Source organism: Microtus oregoni, unplaced genomic scaffold (genome assembly GCF_018167655.1).
Source record: "Microtus oregoni isolate MIOR12 unplaced genomic scaffold, Mior012 000004F_ref0000308, whole genome shotgun sequence".
Classification (NCBI taxonomy): Eukaryota; Metazoa; Chordata; class Mammalia; order Rodentia; family Cricetidae; genus Microtus; species Microtus oregoni.
Window position 1 is genome coordinate 66025983 of NW_024543063.1, and position 20280 is coordinate 66046262.

General features: G+C 50.8%; 1 protein-coding gene across 3 annotated transcripts in view; it reads right to left on the bottom strand.

Annotated features, from left to right (window-relative positions):
• The window catches only part of Gpt2 (glutamic--pyruvic transaminase 2), a 32660-nt gene extending 13599 nt beyond the window's left edge, over positions 1-19061 (bottom strand). Inside the window, exons 1-5 of one of the 3 annotated variants that reach the window (XM_041649995.1) lie at positions 18923-19061; positions 18442-18706; positions 8338-8427; positions 6295-6403; positions 2104-2234 (exon numbers count right to left, since the gene is read on the bottom strand). In XM_041649995.1, the coding sequence (XP_041505929.1) occupies positions 2104-2234; positions 6295-6403; positions 8338-8427; positions 18442-18684 (573 nt within the window). In that variant the 5' untranslated portion in view covers positions 18685-18706; positions 18923-19061. Of the gene's footprint in view, positions 1-2103; positions 2235-6294; positions 6404-8337; positions 8428-18441; positions 18707-18825 lie in introns of all 3 variants that reach the window. The other 2 variants (XM_041649994.1, XM_041649996.1) reach the window with 2 other exon arrangements.
• Between the last annotated feature and the right edge of the window lie 1219 nt (positions 19062-20280).

The window sequence follows — 20280 nt, forward strand, 5'->3', positions numbered from 1 at the left end:
GCTCAGAGGTTAAGAGCATTGTCTACTCTTCCAAAGGTCCTGAGTTCAATTCCCAGCAACCACATGGTGGCTCACAACCATCTGTAATGGGGTCTGGTGCCCTCTTCTGGCCTGCAGGCATACACACAGGCAGAATATTGTATACATACTAAATAAATAAATATTAAAAAAAAACACATATGTTAAAGCTCTTGACTTATATATGGCATGAAGTAGAGGACTGACCACTTGACAGGTGTGGAGCAACATATGTTCAATAACAGCAGTGGCTGAGGCATGACCACGAGGCCAGCCTGGGCTACACTGTGAGATCCTGTCTCCAAAAGCCCAACCAACCAACCGTACAATCCCTTTCTAAAAAAACAGTATCCCAGCTGGTCCTGCCCTAGAATTATTCTGACCTCACCCTGATAATCTCATTTAAACTCTACGTTATCAATAACCATCAGTTGCCCACAACAGCTGGACGGACTTCTAAAGAGAAGACTGTTGAAATGGCACCACCAGCGAGCAGGTTCAATTCCTTGCTGCGAGAATCCCACTAGAATGGGAAACGTGACATCTCACTCTCTCTGGGCCTACTTCCTCAGGGGTTCCAGGAGGTAGGAGATCAACTTATCTATTTGAAAGGCTTTGGGAAACAAGCACTCTACATCAAAACAAGAACCTGTGAGCTCAGGAGACAAAGGCCTCCAGTAAGTCAGAAAGGATAGTAACAGCTGCTCACGTACGAAGAATACACTAGCTAATGGCACTTAGCACAGAACCAGAGCCAGAGAGAAACACACCAAAGGTGAATGGAGGGCCAAGGTGTGTGCAGCTAAGTGGCCCAGCACTCGCCTAGTATACCGAGGGCCAGGTTTGACCCTCAGCACTAAAGAGGAAACAAAACACGCTGACAGGGGGCTGGAGAGATGGCTCAGTGGTTAAGAGCATCGCCTGCTCTTCCAAAGGTCCTGAGTTCAATTCCCAGCAACCACATGGTGGCTCACAACCATCTGTAATGAGGTCTGGTGCCCTCTTCTGGCCTGGAGACATACACGCAAACAGAATATTGTATACATGATAAATAAATAAATATTTAAAAAAAAAAAAAAAAAAAAACACGCTGACACACAAAGCCCAGGAGGCCACGAGCCCTTTCCCCAAGCCTAGAATTTCAGACTTCAGCCACGTAACCACGGATTCCAGTCCGCCCACCCTCATGCCATTGTTGACTCTTCAGCCGTGTAACCACCGATTCCAGTCCACATGCCCGTGCCCTCCTGACTGCCTCCCAGTCTGAGCCAGCTCTTCTCTCTTCTCCCACGTGCTTCCTCACTTCCTGCCCACGTTGAACTGAACACTGACTGAGTCGTGGGGCCTCCCTCCCTTTACTGAGGTGGCAATGATTCCCTAGCCTTCTTAGGCTGACCTGAATCCCTAGCACGGTCTCTAGGATCCACAGAACTAGCCTTACTTGCTTCCCTGATCCTGTTTCTGGTCACTATCCTTCACTGTGTGAGCTCACCCACCTTGAGTTCATCTCCACAACACTAAGCCTCTTTCCGGACCAAGTTCTTTTCATACCCCGATCTTCAGCTAAGAAAACTCTCCCTCTCCCACCTTCCCCAGTCCATTCCTGCATCTTTTAGTCTTTTTCAGTGGAGCCTTCTACAGTTCCTGCTGCGGCCATGGCAGCACTTGGTCTAACAGAAACTGAGAACTCATGAGGTGACCTTTACCTATGCGGTGTCAATGCTAGACTGTCATTAACACTGGCGTGTAGTCCAAGGCCAAGTAGTGAACCTAAGGTCTCCCCAGCACCCAGGACAACGCCCAGCAGAAGAGGACAATGGAGGCCAAGGGGCACCCTCACACCCTACAGCTCCCCACCAGTTGGGCCTGCTGGTGGATTGATCCTCTGGAAGAAAACCGAAGCTGTGGTGGTATCCAGGGTCATGAGACTATCAGGGACTAGAAGTTACTGGGACAGGGATACCAGAGGGCGACTCACTCTGCCCACTGAGCCTGTCTCCTGGAAAATTAGTTCAAACCCCCGGCCCTAACTTGTTCATCTCGCGAATGAACACCGGGCTAAGAATGGGCCATCTCTGTACATACAGAAATACCGTCGCTAGCTCCAGTGGTCAGGTAGATGTTGTCCGGGTCGGCAGGCACACCGTCTCTCCTGGTGATAAAGGCTGCCACATCTTCACGGATGCAGTTAACACCCTGGCTGGCGCTGTAGGATCCTGTGAAACAACAAGCGAGATAATTAGAGGTAAGATGTCCAGTGCAACGAAATGAGTGTGGTACCCGTATAATTAGCTGGGGGTAAAGATGGCTGCGGACACCAAAGTAGGGCCTCTTTCCCACGGCTCCGGGCTCCGGAACTACAGCAAGCTGCTTACCTACTCATTTGGGCTCTTCCACCCAGTGTTTACTGAGCATCTATTACGCAGTAAGCCCTGGCTTCTACTATGCCGGCAGTGCCCATACAGACATGCTTTATGACACAGTACCCATTAGATCTGGGGTTTCCATGCTTTAGTTAGATGCTTACTCATGGGTCTACAGAACTTGAGAGAATGGGTTGATACTAGTCCTCCAAAGTAGCTCAGGGCTCTAAGCTCTGGAGACTGACCCTAGAGTATCTAGCCACCACTGGCCCCTCAGCTTAGAAGTCACTTCCCTGAGTGCTCATCCCATGTTCCAGTTTACAAACTGGCACTCACCACCATTGCCAGATTGCCTCGCCACCCTGAATAACCCGGTCCCTTCCACTGGGTCACACCATGCTGCACCCCAAGGTCTTTACCCACACGCTCCCTCTGTCTGCCATGCACCTGCAACCTCTCTTTTGCTCATCTTCTTCTTGAGCTCGCATGCCAACCTGTCCCCTTTTGTTCTTCCTGTTTTTTTGAGGCAGGGTCTCTACACGTAGCCTAAGCTGGCCTGAAAGTCACTATGTAAACCACACTGTCCTCAAACTTACAGAGATCTGCCTGCCTCTGCCTCCCGAGTGTTGAGATTAAAGGTGTGTGCACTATCACATCAAGCTCCAATCTGCCTTCTTAAACTTTCCCTCTACATTAGGACCCCTTGATGTAATCCTGTAGCTTTCTGTCCCTTATCCAATGAGTCATGAAGGCTGGGAATAACACATACATATAAAATTCATAGTAATTATTAAGAATTACATGAATGTGTATGTATCTATGTACGTGAGTACAGGTGCCTGCAGAAGCCATAAGGACACCCCACCTCCTACCCCTGGAGCAAGAGTTAAAGGCAGTTGTGAGCAACCTAACATGGGTGTTGGGAACTGAGCCCTGATCCTCTGCAAAAGCAGTACAGACGGCTAAGCCGTCTCTCCAGCCCCGGACTATTGTTAGTGTTTGCTTCTCTCAAAAGTGGCAGTACACTCCACGAGCACACAAACTATTCACATCAATGGCTGGTGTCCCTCAGTGTGAGGAATAGCAGCTGGGACATGCTATGTGCCCAGAGTCAGGTCAGACAACGCTCACAGCTCCCACTGCCTCTGGATATTTAGATATTAAATATTTATTTAATATTAAAGCCAGGATACAACCTAAGGCCTGAACTGCTTGTCAGATGGACAAGAAAGAAAGCACTAGTAAGAAACACACTTGCATTTTTTTTTAAGGACAGGGTCTTCATGTAGCTCTAGCTGGCCTCCAGTTTATAAGATCTGTCTATCTCACACGCCTTTGATCCCAGCACTTGGGAAGCAGAGGCGGGCAGATCTCCATGAGTTCAAGGCCAGCCTGGTCTACAAGAGCTAGTTCCAGGATGGCTAGGACTGTTACACAGAGAAACCCTGTCTCAAAAACAAAACAAAACAAAAAAACCTGCCTACCTCTGCTTCATGACTACTGGGGTTAAAGGGCATGTCACCACACCCTGCCAAGTAAAACACGATTTTAAGAGTCATGAGAAAAGCATGGCTGAACTCTAAGGCTTCACACATGGGACCTAGAAAGACAGCCCAGCAGGGAAAAAGACTGGCTGTCCTTGCAGAGGACCCAGGTTCAATGCTCAGCACCCACGTGGTGGTTCACTGCTGCCTGGAACTGCGGTTCCAGGGGAGTCAACCCCCTCTTCTGGCCCACGGGCAATGCACACACCTGGGGCACATACAGAGAAGCAGGCATAAACATATGCATACATTAAAACAGATAAAAATGGACTGGGGAGATGGTTTGGTGGCTGAGGACACTGACTGCTCTTCCAGGGGACCTGGATTCAACTCTCCATATCCACAGTGGCTCACAACCATCTCGAATTTCAAGTTCCAGGAGATCCAATGCCCTCTCCTCTCCTCCAGACACAAGGCTTGCAAGTGGTGCACAGACATACATGCAGACAAAAATGCCCACAGACATAAAATAAAAATGTTTAAAATTAAAACCCTTCATATGTATAGTCAGCAATTGGTACTCTGGTCAGCATGTTCCTAGAAAACACGGACACATTCTACTTCCTTTTAATTCTATGGCGGGAAAACAGTTTGGGCTGCCGAAGGCTCTGCTCTCACTGGCCGCTCAATATCACCGTTAGAATGAGGACACTAACTCCTCCTTGCAGCGGGCAGAGCCTGGCTGTGTCTCGACATCTACCAGGAGGCTCTAGCCAACACATCAGCCTTTCTCACAAGTCCAGGAGGAGAAGACAATATAGTTCCTAGTCTAAAGATGAAAAGGAAAGGCTCAGAATGTGTTTCCCTCATCTGTATTCACGAGCTCCTGAGACAGAGCCCAGTGTAAGCCACAAAGCCCTTATGGTCTACTGGTTTCCTCATCTAACACTCCAAGGCAGCCCTTCCACAGACACAGCCTCTTACTACCCCCTCGCTTAGCTGACAAAGAGGAACAAAAGTCAACAAATGAGGGTTAGTGGGTGGAACCAAGGTCCACTCCCTATCCCCTCACATTAGACATGCACAAAGCAAACTCCCCTCCTCTTCGCCTGCCTCTCCCGCGGAACTTCTGGAGACCTCAGGGCCACAGGGTTTTGAGAAATACTTTTGTCCTCCGTGCTGGGAGGAGGGTAAAGGAAAAGCAATTCCTCTGCACCAGAAGATTTAGCCCCCAGGCTGGCAGGCAGGCAGGAAAGCAGGGGCACTGGCCTCTTCCTAAGACAGATACCACAGCACCCATACCAAGGGTGTTGACAGGGTCACCATGGCCAGCAGGTACGCACAGAGCCCACAGGAGACAAAGCACAAAAAGAGAGAGGGGAGCAGAGAGGGAGGCAGGAACCAAGGGGCAGTTTAGCTGTTCTCTGACCTGATTGAGCAATTTAGAAAAATATCTGTTTCACTCTTGGCTCTAGGTCTCAGAACATTAGGGTGCACATTCTAAGAAAGCTTTAAGAACAACCGTTTTGCTGAGAGGTGGTGGCGCACGCCTTTAATCCCAGCACTCAGGAGGTGGAGGCAGGTGGATTTCTGTGAGTTTGAGGCCAGCCTGGTCTACAAGAGCTAGTTCCAGGACAGGCTCCAAAGCTACAGTGAAACCTTGTCTCAAAAAAAAAAAAAAAAAAAAATTAGACAACAAAAAAAGAACAACCATTTTTTTTTTTTGACTGAGCTATGCTGTGCAGACACTGGGGGAAAGGGGAAATAAACAGGAAAGAAAATGAGATGGGAACAAAGAGCCAGAGCCAAGAGTTGGATTCTAAGCAGGGTAGGGAGGGAGAACATCACTGTTGCATCCACAGAGGTCAAATTCAGGACCTCCTTGTTGGGAGCCAGAGGGCACCTGCCTCTACCAGGAGGCAGACTGCTGGCCCTGGACCGGGCCTGGGCTCTCCACAAAGAGGAACAGGGGTAGGATGCAAGGGTTACAACAGAGTGGAAGGGGGAACAGGGACAATTCAACTGAGGAAAGCCAAACAAAGCGGGGCAGAGGGGACACGGATGCTCCCTGTCCCCGGCAAATAGCAGCCGTTCTTCAGACAGTGCCACAGACACAAGAAGCTTCAGCTAAGCTGGGAACTATCCTTTGACTTGGCCTCCAGCTGGCCACCGAACAAACCCAAATCAGAGACTAGAATATCTGCCCTTGGGTATCCGACCCCCCCACAGGACAGCAGGGAAAGCACTGACTTAGTAAACTGGGGGACAAAGAGCACACATATGTGCATCTGTGCACCCTCGACCCATCAGCCACTGTCCACACTTTTAGCGCAGCTACCCCATAGCTCTTTGCGTGCTAATGGGTCCAGACCTATCCTGGAACCCACATTCATTTCACATCCTTGAGGACTTTGCAAGTTGGGCCTCACCCAAGCTGTTTCCACCACAAGCCTGCAGGATCCGCCGGGCTCGCTTCTTAGCATCTTCTGGGAAGCTGGGGCTGCTTAGCAGGTTTGGGTAGGTGCAGAGTGCCATCACCTAAAGAAAGAGGGTACAGCTGAGCTTTTAAGGTGGTACCCCCAAGACCACAGGAAACTAGGCAAGGAACAGTGAGAAGATGCCAAATCCGAACACCACGTCATAGCACGTCTCTCCCCATGAGGGCTGAGGCTGTGGGAGCTCAGGGTAGCATAGAGGGAGACGCTGGCTCTCTGCAGCAGGAGAGATTCTGACAGCCAAGAGGCACGACTTCCAAGGCTTGGTGCAAGAATGAGGTACCAAAGGGGGTGCCATGGCGGAGTGTGAGGGTGCTACACAGCCCCGGCCTCCACCCATCCATGAAGAACACTGGACCCAAACACCCAGGATCTTAAGAACTAGAGGGTCTTCCGGATAAGGGGCCAGGCCTCAGTGGGCAGCAGAATCTGGCTGACAGGAAGAAGGCTGTGAGGTCCTGCAGACACACAGCCTGAAATCCTTCTCAGCCTGTTTTCTGCGAGACTAAACTTCAGACCCGAAAGCCGGAAAGGCTCCTCTTCCCTGTAACAAAATCACCTAAACACACAGACTGAGAACACAGACTGAGAAGATTAACCAAGCCCGTGTGTGACGGGGTGCCAGCAAAACTCGCACACCTGTCTAAAGCTGGCGGCTGAGGAACCACGCCAGGCTCACTGCGGGGAGGGGAGAACAGGTCATGGTGCGGATACCAGTGGCATGACTACCTCCCTGCTTGTTTCTTCTTCCTCTGGATAAAGAGCAACAACCTAGCCTGCCCCTCCCCCAGGGGCATTATGAAGAGCACAGGAGACAGATGAAGGTTACAGGTAGCTGACACCGTCTGAGACAAGTTAGGACAGCTGGGGTCCAGGGCTGGGTTGGCTTGGGGGATGAGTTTGACAGCTTGTGAAGGTAAGCACTGTTGGGAACCAACTCACGACCCGAGACCAGGTCCACATCTGGAACCTCTACTAACAATCAAGGACCTCGGCCTTCCACCTGCCTCTGCTTCTCTGACGGAGCTACTGTTTGGCCCTCTATCTCTGCATCCGGGGCCCTAATCCACTCCTCTCCACAGTCCTCTGCAGGTCAGCAGTAATGGCTTCAGGACCTCGCTCAGGCAGGACCAGCTGTATGCTCTCCTCTGTCACACAGGGGCTGGGGCCCCAAAGGACAAGGTGAGGGGACCCCCGTAGTTTGCCACTTCTGAAGGTGGTGACACAGGGAGAGAAAATGGAATAAGGCTACCATTTTGAAAGTTCATTACCTGCCCTGCATGTGAACCATAACCACACACGGTACACCAGAACAGGCCCAGTCCTGCTCCAGGAAGAGGCTTTCCATAGCTAGGTCTCCTACCCCTGATCAGGCTGCCCGGGGGCCTTTTCCCACCATGCTTTCCCTCCTTCTGGCTGCTGATCCTTCATTGTCAGCTCACGCAACGTTTTGTCATTGATGTTCAGACATAAACACCGAACCCCCCCACCACTTGGAGCCCTTACGAGGGGGGGGGTTATGTTGGAGGCAACCAAGAGCAGAGGCAGTCGCTGCTATAACCTGAGCTTTTGCTGGGCTGGAGGGAGACCTCCATCTGCCACTCAAGGGAGCTCCATTGGGCAAATGCACAATGCCAGCCAGCACTCCAGCACAGGGGCTCCCTTTGGGCTGTGTTTTCACCCTGGCGTTCTTCCTCCGGGCCCTCTGCCCCACATACACACACGAACACCCTCATGGAAGCTCGGTCGGGATCCCAGATCTATCATGGAAGAAGAGCCTTCCTGGAAGTTTCCTACCCCAGACCACCACAGATGGGTTAAGGCATTTTTGATACCCTTAGAAGGGGATTACTGAGAGAGAGAGAAAAACAGGGGACATCAGGTACCCGAAAGGGCTGCTACTTTGGTGGTACATCCCTCAGGGATTCTAGTGCATGATGTACCGGCCCCTCCCAGGTTCCAGGAGGGAGGGCTCACCTGACGGAGGAAGGTGATTGGCTGCTGGCCCATAGCATGGGCATCCCCAATGTTGGCTCGGATAACCTCAGTGAATGGCTTTTTGATACCCTGCAGAGAGAAGGTGGCAGGTGGTTATTTAAGGACTCAGATTCTACATTCCTGAGGCCATGCTGTAGAATTACCACAAGATATTAATAAGCAATCCTATTTTGAGCCTCACCAAATGTCAGGCAGCGCTAACTAAGCCTGGTCCCATTTAATCTTCACAGCCATTTCCATGAGGAAGAACTAGGAGCAACCCCATTTCACAAATGAGGAAACTGAGGTTTCAAAAGACTAACGAACTCGCTTGGTGTCACGCAACTGATAAACACAAGCATTAGAGTTTGAACTCTGGAAGGCAGGCCCCAGTGTGCTCTGCTCTATCACCCCCCACTTTCTGGACAAACCAGAGGAGCTGTTAGGTAGCTGAGGCATCGTGACACAGATAGATCCACAGCCTGTCACTTCACCGGGATGTCTAAAAGGCACAGGGACCAAAGTAGAGGAAGAGCAGAGGCCAGCAGCAAAATATGCCCAGAGTCAGGGAGGGAGAGCCAGATGTCCCTACTCCTGTGCCCAAACAGAGTTTCACTTTGAAACCGCAAAGGGCTAGAGACACGGAGTTCATGGCCCCCTCCAGAAGACATCCATCCATCCATGGGAATTAGGACCTGGCCTTGTTCTCTCTCAAGCCTGGTTTTGCAGAATGGCTAGTTTTCTTTTCTTTCTTTTTAGCAGGAAGGATAAGAGACAATGAAGTGAGCACTAAATAGGGATCACAGAGGGACTAACTCAGAGGGATTTGAGCCAGGCGGTGGTGGCACAAGCCTTTAATGCCAGCACGCTGGAGGCAGAGGCAGGTGGATCTCTAAGGGTTCGAGGCCAGTTCGGTCTACAAAGAGAGTTCCAGGACAGCCAAAGCTTGAAAGAGAGATGGAGGTCCCTGGGGAGTGGAGGAGACACTTCAGCTGCCACGGAGACGTGGAAGAAAGGGAGTCGACACAACCCCCTGATAAACCCAGCATCAGCTGCTGGAGGAATAAACTAGCAAGTTCAAAGACCTCCCTGGGTGATGGGAGGATAATCAGGAACAAACCCCGCCTCACACACACAGCTAGTCCAGGAAGGAGGCCCTAGTGCCACTGTGGAGGAAGGAGGGACGAGGGTGGGAAGACCTGGCAGCCCCCACCCCATCTCCAGCTGTGCTTTCCCAAATATAATATTAAAGATACAGTTATGCGGTTTTGACACTAGTGACATTTGTTCTCCTGAGTGTGTGCACATGTGTACAAGTGTATGCATGTCCCTGCACATGTGTGTGCCACACTCAGGTGTGTGCTTGAGCATGGGCAAACACGCAGAGGCCAGAGGAGGACACTGACTAGTCTCCGCAGCTCTCCCTTGGTGCTCTGATACAGGATGTCTTACTGCCCGTGGAGCTCGCTGGGTTTTGGCCAGGCCGCCGGCCAGTCAGCCCTGACGCTCCTGTTCCCACCAGCACTGAGGCTTCAGGGTCGGGGGGACCAGGTCTGGGCACTGGGGATTTGAACTCAGGCTCACACCTACATGATGAGCACTCTTATGGAGCCATCTCTTTGGCCCTTCCCCACCAAGTTTTTTTTTTTTTCTTCTGAGCCTCACGAGGCAGAGTAGGCTGAGAAAAGAATCCGAGAAAGGGCCTCAGAGTGTCACAAACAGAGCCCAAGTCTCTGAAAGGTGTGTCTGGGAGACGGGGACCCTGCAAGTGCCTCTTGCCCCATCTTTAGTTAGAGATGGCCAATATGGAGCTTTTTTCTGGGCAGTCACACATCTCTAGACCAAGGCACTTGCTGCACCAGGCTGGGTAAGGAGCGAGAGCAGGAGATGGGCACGTAGCTGCAAGGCTCACCCCACAGGTAGAGGCCAAGCAGGACAGTGGGGGCTATGAGGTAGCTGCCTAAGTCATAGCATACAGAAGACAGGCCCACACACCCTAGCGCTGGCCTGGGTTCCTCGGCTGAGAAGCCCTCCATCACTCTTTAAACCATTGTAGCTCTCAAGCCCACAGCTACTGAACAGAGGTGACTCTCTGGTATGGCCAGAGCCTATTCTTCAGTAAGAAATAAATCTGTCACGGCCGAGAAGGCCAAGACTCAACATACAGTTCTAGGCCTGGGCCATGGGCCAGCCCAATACAGAAGAAAATAATGCCTGGAATCCAGCCCTGGATGTCCCTTTCCTGTGCCCGCCCCCTCGCACTATTTAGCCAGTTCAGAGCTTGCTGACACAAAGCCTGGGAACACTGAGCACCCCCTTTCTTGGGTCACTGTGCCTACAGACCATGGACACTTTGCATGATGGATGGATGAGTTTGGGCCAAGATGTGGCTCCCTTGAATAGACAAGCAGACTGTTCTACATAGCTGAGCAACCACTCAGAAGGGTGTCCTGGGCAGACAAGATCTGCATGAGCTGGGAACACTAAGGTACCCCAGAAAGATTCTGGCCCAAAGTACGTATCCAGGCCTGGTATGTGCACCAGTGGTGCCACCGCCCCCAGTTCTGCACCTTGGCAGAGGGGCTAACAAGCATGCAGCGTTTGGTTGTCTCTCCCAGCATTCCAGAGTTCCTCTGTCTGATACACTTGGACACATCTAAGCCACAACTGCATCCCACGCGGCACCGAGAGAGGGTCCCGGGGGGGGGGGGGGGGCGGTGCTCCTTTCCTGCCACTTGGACTTATGTAGGGTCAACAGTAGTGAAACATTTCTTCAGAGGAAAAAGAAAAAGATTTATCATTGTCCTTCCAGCCCACAGTTCAGCACCACTAAAGGTCACCAGACTAGTGGACAAGTCGCGCGGGGACAAGGCAAAATAAAAGAAGTAACAAAAAGGGAAGGCTGAGGAAATGGCTCAGGCGCCATGACCTGAGTTTAAGTCCTAGAACTGCATATAAAAACAAAACCAAAAACCTCAAGTGCAATGATGTATGGTTTGCACTCTCAGTGCTGGGAAGGGAAACCAAGTGAATTCCCAGGGTTCACCAGCCTAGATGAATCAATGAGTTCCAGGCAAATGGGAGCCCTCGTCTCAAAATTTAAGGTGTACAGCATCCAAAGAATGACACCACTGTTGTTCTGTGGCTTCTACATATACCCTACACATGTTTACACCTATATATGTATATATATACACACACACACACACGAGAAAAATGCTATTTTAAAAAAAGAGCTAGTCCAGTGTGGTGGCACATGCCTTTAATCCCAGGGCTTGGGAGGCACTGGCAGGTATTCTCAGGAGCTAGAAGAGGACAATCAAGATCCCTTGAAGCTCAAGCCGCAGGTGGTGTGAGCTTCCCAATAGGGGTTCTGGGAATCAAATCGGGATCCTCTGTGAGAGGAGCAAGTGCTCTTAACCATGGAGCCGTCTCTCCAGCCTCCATGCTGAACATCTTAATCACGTACACTTTGCATCTGCCAGTTACACACCCCCAACAGAGCTGGGGAGGAGAGGAGGCAGAGACGAGAGCAAGTTAATTTCCTTGTTCAAAGGACGGCCCAGTCACTTCAGGAGACCTGTGTTCAAGAAGCCCACAGAGTTTCCCCTTCGTTCAACAAACATTCCCAATGCAGCAAATAAGAGACTGAGAGCGAGAGATGGTAGGCGGGGCCCAATGAGAAAAACCAAAGCAAATGTTGGAAGTAAAGACTAAGAAGGGGTAGGTGCTGCAGAGATGGCTCAGCGGGTAAGTGTGTGCTATCCCGCTCTAGCAGAGGACCCGAGTTCGGTTCCCAGCTCTCGGGAGCAGCTCACAACTGCCTGGGACTCCAGCTCTCTGCCTCTGGCCTCAGTAGGCACCTCTACGCACATACACATGAACACACACACAAATCTTTACCACAAGTGGGTCCAGGAAAGGAGTGGGGTACACGGTGGGAGAGGGGCCTTCCCAGACCCCAGAAACCTCGTACGAAAGGCCCCTTGCTCCCAGATTCAAAGGGACAATTAACCAGACTAGAGTAGGCAGAAGTCCTGAAAGACGCTCTGGAGACAAAACCGCACCGGGTCCCACGGACCCTGAAAACAGGTACATCTCAAGCAAGCCTCTGACCTCCACAGACAACCAGAGAAGTCAAGATTTACAAGGAGCAGGGTGGGAAAGATGGCTCATCGGAAAAAAGCACTTGCTGCTCTTATCAAAGACCCGGGTTTGGTTCCCAGCACCCACACAGCAGGTCACAGCTATCTCTAACTCCAGTTCTGGGGAACCTGACACCGTCTTCTGGCCTCACATATAGTATATACATACAAACAAAACACACACACATAAAATAACAAACATTTAAAAGTAAATAAATCTAAAAAATAAATTGGAAGGAAAGCTGAAGGATTTCCGTTCAGGTTCATTATTACAGTGAAGTGGCAGCTGACCCAGGAAGCCCCACACTGAGAGATTCAGAGGTAGCAAGCAATCTCCACTTCTTTTTTTTTTAATATTTATTTATTTATGATATACACAACATATTGAGGGCACCAGATCTCATTACAGATGGTTGTGAGCCACCATGTGGTTGCTGGGAATTGAACTCAGGACCTCTGGAAGAGTAGCCAGTGCTCTTATCCTCTGAGCCATCTTGCCAGCCCTGCAATCTCCACTTCTTACACTCAAGCAATGCATAGTAGTTTGGGAAAAAGCCGGGTGGTGGTGGGACACACCTTTAATCCCAGGGACTCAGGAAGCAGAGGCAGGTGGGTCTCTGAATTTGAGGCCAGCCCAGTCTACAGAATGAGTTCCAGGACAGCCAAAGCTACACAGAGAAACTCTGTCTTGAAAAACAAAAACAAAACAAAACAAAGTTTCAGAACAAAGAAGGGTCTTGCTGTGCTGACCGTGATTGGTTCGGAGCTCCTGGACTCAAGGATCTTCCTGCCTCTGCTGCCCGAGCAGTTGGAACTGCAGGCCCAGCCACTGTGACCCAAGAACAAAGACTCTAACGATTTTAATTGGCTTCTGTTTAAAGGATTGTCACTAACACTGCAAACCAGTTTGTGAAGAAGAGAGTGCAGGCCAATACAGTCTGGATGAATTGCCCGAGGGCCACAGCCCTTAAAGCCTGGGATGCAGGTCTACGGCCAGAACAGGGTGGATGGGTGCAGGATTCATCCTGCCAAGGAAATCTTCTAGTTCTCTTTTTTATTATTCAATTTTTCCTTTCTCTTTGCAGCCTTGGCTGTTTGGCTGGCCTGGACCCACTATGTAGATCCAGCCTCAGCCTCCCCAGTGCCATCACACCTGGAAACGTTCTATATCAGCTCTGAAGATGGCCAGCAAGACCCCTTGTGCTTAGCACATCCAGGGCTAGAACTTCTATCCAGAGAACAACAGCCATGTGGTAGGGTCCCACGTTACACACAACACACACTGAAGGTAACACAAGTAATCAGACTTCTCTAGTTCTGAACCTTCTGCTCTTTGAGAGCTTTTGGTTTCTCTGTTTTGCTTACTTTGTATATGATGTTCCTGTAGGTGCATGTGTGTGTATGTGTGCCAGGGGGTCACAGGTCAGTCTTGGGTGTGGTTTCTCTGTTTTGCTTACTTTGTATATGATGTTCCTGTAGGTGCATGTGTGTGTATGTGTGCAAGAGTAGGTCACAGGTCAGTCTTGGGTGTGGTTTCTCTGTTTTGCTTACTTTGTATATGATGTTCCTGTAGGTGCATGTGTGTGTATGTGTGCAAGAGTAGGTCACAGGTCAGTCTTGGGTGTGGTTCCTCAGGAGCCATCCACCTTGTGTTTTGAGAAAGGGTCTCTCATTGGCTGGAGTAGGCTCCTAGCTGGCCACGGGAACCCCAGGGATCCTCCTGTCTGCCTCTCCAAAACTGGGGTACAGGTGCACACCTCCAGGCCTGGCTTTTTCATCTGAGTTCTGGGGATCAAACTCAGACCCTCATGCTTATATGGCAAGCACTTTTATATTTGTAGGTTTGGAAGCAGAACTTTCCTGTATTCATTGCTCAGGCTGGCCCTGAATTCCTGGACTCAAATAACCCCCCTGTCTCAGACAAGTAGCTAGATTTATACTCCCCCCAATACTCCACCTGGCTGGTATTTACTTTCACAATTGGAAAAGTAAAGCCATTCTTTCGTTCTACTGTGCCAAGTCCTGATCCCTGCCCTTAAACAAGCAAGAGAAAAAACAGTAGGGGAGAAACTGTCAGATCCTCTCAAACCCCCTTTAATTGCAGCTTATTAAAAAGTGCTGCTCCCAATGACCAATGGGATCCGGAACCCCAAAACAGGCTCTCCCTTGGTGGAGCTGCTATCGAGGAGAAACGGTCCCCTTAGCCTCTTCCCCTCTTCCTTCAGGCTACCTTATCAGAGGAGCAAAAAGCACGGGGACTAAGCCCTGCCAGCCACCTTGAAGACAAACACCAGGGCCACGTGTCTAGCCGGCACTATTGGCAAAGAACTCACTGAAACAATTCCATAAGCAGCATACAATGCTGGGACCCAGGGCTAGAGAGATGGCTCCGTGGTAAAGAGTAGTACTTGCTGCTCTTACAAAGGTCCTGAGTTCAATTCCCAGGACCCACATGGCAGCTCACAACTGTCTGTAACTCCAGTTCCAGGAGATCTGACACCTTCACACAAATGCACACAAAAAGTAAATTTAAATAAATTTAAAAAAAAGATGCTGGGACCCATCATAGAGGTCACCTCAGGTCCCTAAGGATAAGGCATTAGAGAATGGAGCAAGTGGGCCAGCTAAGCTATTTGTCTACTTCACAGACTAGGGAAACCAATGCCCAGAGAAAACATGGAAACTGCCCCAAGTCTTCACACAAACTTCTTGACCAGATAAAACCCCTTAGAACACCCGTCCAATTTGGATTGCTACATTCAAAACAGAGGCAGAAATAACAAACCTTACAAAGCCAACACAAACAGAAAATAAATAAAAAAGTAACAGGGCTCAGAACAGCTCCAGGTCAATGGTAGAGGGCTTGCCTAGCATTAGTAAAGCTTTAAATTCATCCCCAGCATCTACCCTCCCCTCCCGGCCAGAAACAAACAACTGACAAATACGGCTGACAGAGTTGACCATTACGGCTAGAGAGGGCACGGTGGTGCACACCTTTAATCCTAGCACTGGGAAGCAGAGGCAGGTGGATGGACCTCTGTGGAGTTCCGGGCCAGCCTGATCTACCTAGGAAGTTTCAGGTCTGTTAAGCCTACACGGTGAGACCCTGTCTTAAAACCAAAACAAACATCAGAGAACGTAGGTGGACAGAGAGAACTTCTCAGCTAACTTGGGGGTACTCAAACTTGGATGTGTGGGATGTCTGTTTAGGAAGTAGGGATGCTTCTGGCCCAATGACCAAGACATGTCTGCCTGAGCTATACCACTGCTGGAAACCCTTCCCGGCTCCTCATGTCCAGTCGAGAGGCATGGTAAAGTCCAGAGTCATTCAAGCGACTTCTGCTCCTCCACCTCATCCACCCTGCCTCCCTCGGCCACACAGACTCCTACTAAGCACATCTACCCCTTCCCCTAAACCTAGAACTTCCCAACTTCTCTGCCACTGGTCACACCACTGCCTGCTTCTGGACCATTCTCACATGTCCTCTGTCTGCTCCTGGAACATTCTTACATGTCCTCTGCCTGCTGAAAAATCCCACCAAACCATTATGAGCCGGGGGAGATGGAACTGGAACAACAATACGGCAGCCTGAACCTAAGGTCGGGGACCTCCTGGTCCTCACCATCCTCTGCTTTATAAAGCCAACACGGAAGCTGCTCTTTAGCAAACGTAGAGAGAATTCCTGGAACCGCTCCCAGCTCTGGAGCGGAGAAATCAGCTGTGACGTGATAAAACAGGGAACACTTTAATCCGAGCTTTGTTTTAGCAGGGAGACTGTTGCCTCAAGGAGGGACAGCTGCAGCCTCCCAGATCCCAAAGTTCGGAAGAGGAAAACACATGCTCCATGCCCACCAGTGTGTCAGGCAGGCACAGAACAGAGCCAGGCTTCTCTGGGCCCAGCCTTTAACAGCTGCGGGCTGGAGAGACAGTGCAGGGGTTGAGACCACACTCTGCTCTTGCAGAAGACTCCACTTCAGTTTCCACATCAGGGAGCTGACAAGTGCCTGTAACTTCAGCTTCCAAGAAGATCCACCTCTTGCTTTGCTTTGTTTTTTGAAACAGGGTTTCTCTTGTAGCTCTGGCTGTCTGGAACTTGCTCTGTAGACCAGGCTGGCCTCGAACTCAGAAATCCACCTGCCTCTGCCTCCCAAGTGCTGGGATTAAAGGGGTTCACCACCACCACCCAACGCAGATCCAACTCTTGCCTCCATGGGCACCTGTACTCCTGTGCACATAACTACACATATACACATTTTTGTTTGTTTGTTTTTGTTTTTCAAGACAGGGTTTCTCTGTGGCTTTGGATCGCTCTTGTAGACTAGGTTGGCCTTGAACCCACAAGAGATTCGCCTGCTTCTGCCTCCCAAGTGCTGGGATTAAAGGTGTTCGCCACCACCACCCAGCTACATATACACAGATTTAAAAATAATTTAAAAATCTTAAAAAAAAAAAAGCCCAAACCCATCTCCATAAAGGTCGGCAGCAGACACTGAGCTAGCTCCCTTTCGTCTAACTCACTGTTCTGAGTCAAACAGTGTCTGAGGCCTCATCAAACTCCCCATGGAAAGAGTAGACCAGAAGAGTTTCTCTCACTCATTCAAGGATACTGAGTCCTGGAGACACTGGGACCTGGTGACTCTGGGCAAAATCAAGAAACTCACATTCTGGGTCAGAACTATCTGCTAACATTTTCTTTTCTTTTCTTTAGTTTTTTCTTTGATATAGGGTTTCACTGTGGAGATCTGGCTGTCCTGGAATTCACTCTGTAGACCAGGCCTTGAACTCACAGAGATCCACTAAAGGCAAGCACCACCATCCCCCAGCTAACATTTTCTTATTAATCTTAGGAGTGTTTCTTTTTTTTTGGGGGGGGGGGTTCGAAACAGAGTTTCTCTGTGATTTTGGAGCCTGTCCTGGAACTAGCTCTTGTAGGCCAGGCTGGTCTCGAACTCACAGAGATCCGCCTGCCTCTGCCTCCTGAGTGCTGGGATTAAAGGTGTGTGCCACCACGGCCTGGCAGGAGTGTTTCTTTTTAATGTTCCCTCTTGACTCTGCCTTCCGAATTCCACCCAGGTTAAAATTCAGTATCCTAGGATGCAGGGCTGTGGAGTGTGCCTGTAAGTTCCAACACAGGGAAGGTGGAGGCAGGAGAATGTGAAGTCCAAGGCCAACCTGGGCTACACAGCCAGACCTTGTCCCCAGCACAAAGAACTTGGTTTCACCCAAGGGTATGTCTTACATACAGCCACACCACCCTGTTTGGGGCAGGGAAAAATCACCCCAGGATTTTTACAACAGCTATGGATTCAAGCCAACATCCCTGGCATCACCAGGGTGCCCTTATTAAGACCACAAGGACCCAACTCTATGATTACAGAAGTCACGGTTCTCGAGGTACAAAAGAAGGAATTCTGCCAGTCTCTTCTGCAGAGTCCCATTCTTGTCAAGCAACTGTGGCTGGCAAAAACCCAACCGGCCACAGCCCTGAAAAAAGGTTCGGGAACAAACTAGCCACACAACCTCCCTTCCTCCCTCCGTTTCTACCTAACAGGGTTTCTCTCTCACCACCCCCAGGTCCCTTCGTCTTACTTTCTTGAAAGCATCTGTTCACTATCTGAAACTCTCACTTCTATATTCACTTGTTTTCCTCCTTCCAAGGGATCTTAGTTCCACGAGGACACTCAGGGAACACGCAGTGCCTGGCAGCATAGGCCATTCAATAATTGGGTACAATTCAACAAGTGAACCGTCGGAAGGCCTCACTTTGTGCCAGATGCGGGGCACTGGTGGGTAACGGGCCAAAGAGGGGGCGTTCTCTCGTTCCAGCCAAAAAATGGTACAATGAAAAAGCTGGACGCCGGGGATGGAGGTCCTGCTGGAGGACCCCAGATGGTTTTGCCAAGGTTCTTCCCGCCATGAGCGCCCCCTGGCCTCGCGCCCCGCAGGCCCCGGGCTCACCCGCTGCAGCTCCATCTCGATCTCGCCGGCCTTGAGCACGATGGGTCCACGCACGGCATACTCCACCGCCTTCACCTGCGGGTTCATGGACTCCAGAGTGAGGATGCGGTCTCGAGGGCTGCGCTCCGGTCGCACCTTGAGCGCCGCGGAGGCTTCGGCTGCAGCGCTGCTGTGACTACGGACCCAGGGGCCCGAGGCGAGGGGGCAGGAGCCCCGCCGCACCAGCACCGCCGCCCGCTGCATCGCGAACCTGCCGAGGATAACCCTGGCCCAGAAAGAACAAGAGCAAGTCATTGCGCACAGCCCCAGGTGGACACCAGTCCCCGCAAGAACCCAAGGCTCTCGGCTAGCAGCGCCAGCCTAGCTCCGGGGTTGGATTCCTACCCCCTGGTTACCGGGACCCCGCGCCGCGCCTCTGCAGCATCAAGACGCTGCACAGCCGGGTGGCCCGGGCTGCACCCAATGTGAGAATGCAACGTGCCTGTCGCCGCGGAGCCGCCCGCACCGATCTGGTTAATAAGCGTCTGGGCTGCTCCCAAGCTGAGTGGCCGGCCACCGCATCCTGGCGCCTGGCACCCGCACCTTCTGGCCCCCTGCATTCGCACACCCACCGCCGCTGACTCCGCCTTGGGCCTGCGCGCTGGCTTCTGGGTCTTGTAGTTATCTGGGCCGTACCAACACTGCTGTGACGAGCTGGATAAACTACAAGTCCTCTAGGGCCTGGCGCAAGCCGGACCAGGCTGGACAGGGGGCGGGGAGCGGTTGTCTGGGCGGGTTCTCGGGGGACAGAGAATCCCTACTGTACGGCGGTAGCTGTCCTTTCCAGAGGCTTTTGGAATTTAGTTATTTGCTGCTTGTCTGCTTCTCCCTAGACGCAGATCCCGCCTCCCTCCACCCTCACCTCGCGACACCTATCGGGACGTGGACTGCGAGGTGATGCAGTTTTCTCCTTGAGTTTCATCATCCAGGCCATTTGGTTCTCAGGGGCAGCTGTTTAGGGAGTAGGGCCACTGCGACTTGATATGCCACCCTGGCTCCTTCTCAATTTCAGTGTTCTTCTCAGCAAAAAACATGGGGGTGGGGGTGGGGGGAGCGGAGCGCTCGGAAAGGACCACACACCGAGTGGTAAAGTTTTTCAATACCACTCTATCTGAAGCCTCACCTCTCCTATAATAATTCCATTTTATTTTCTTTCTAGCCTTCTCAGCATCTAAAATTACCTTGTTTAAGTAATTCTTGCGTGCTCAGAAGGGCAGGAACAGTGTCTTTCTTGCCTGTTTTCACAACTCTTGCACATAGGCACTTGGTAAATATTTGCTGAACACTGAATCCACAGGGCATGGTGCTAATTGCTTTGGGCAGAAGTATCCAGCTGGTGGGTTCCTCCACACGTGCATGGTGCACACACATAAGGGGCAAGCTTGGGACAGACTAGGTTGGGTGTGCGTTTGGTGCAAAGGCAGGATCACCCAGGCTGTGCCACAGACATCAGTCTCAGACTTTCTCCACATCTACAAAATAAACTAGGTTAAATAGCCCGTCTTTTAAAAACCTTGTTGTCCTGGAAATTGTGTGATTCTGGGAGTTTTCAGGCGGAACAGCCCACGGCTTGGCACAGCCACAACAAACAAACACACAGAGCTTGTGAGAGTTGGGGGAAGAAGATGCGGAATAAACGCAAAAGTGTAGGGGAAACAGAAGCGGGAAATCGGAGGCTGAGAGTAACTGCAGACAACCACTTTTTAATCAGAGATGTAATTAAATTAAATTTATTTATTTCCTGCAAGTAGGTCTGTATGAGGGTGCCAGATGTCCTGGAACTGGAATTACAGACAGATG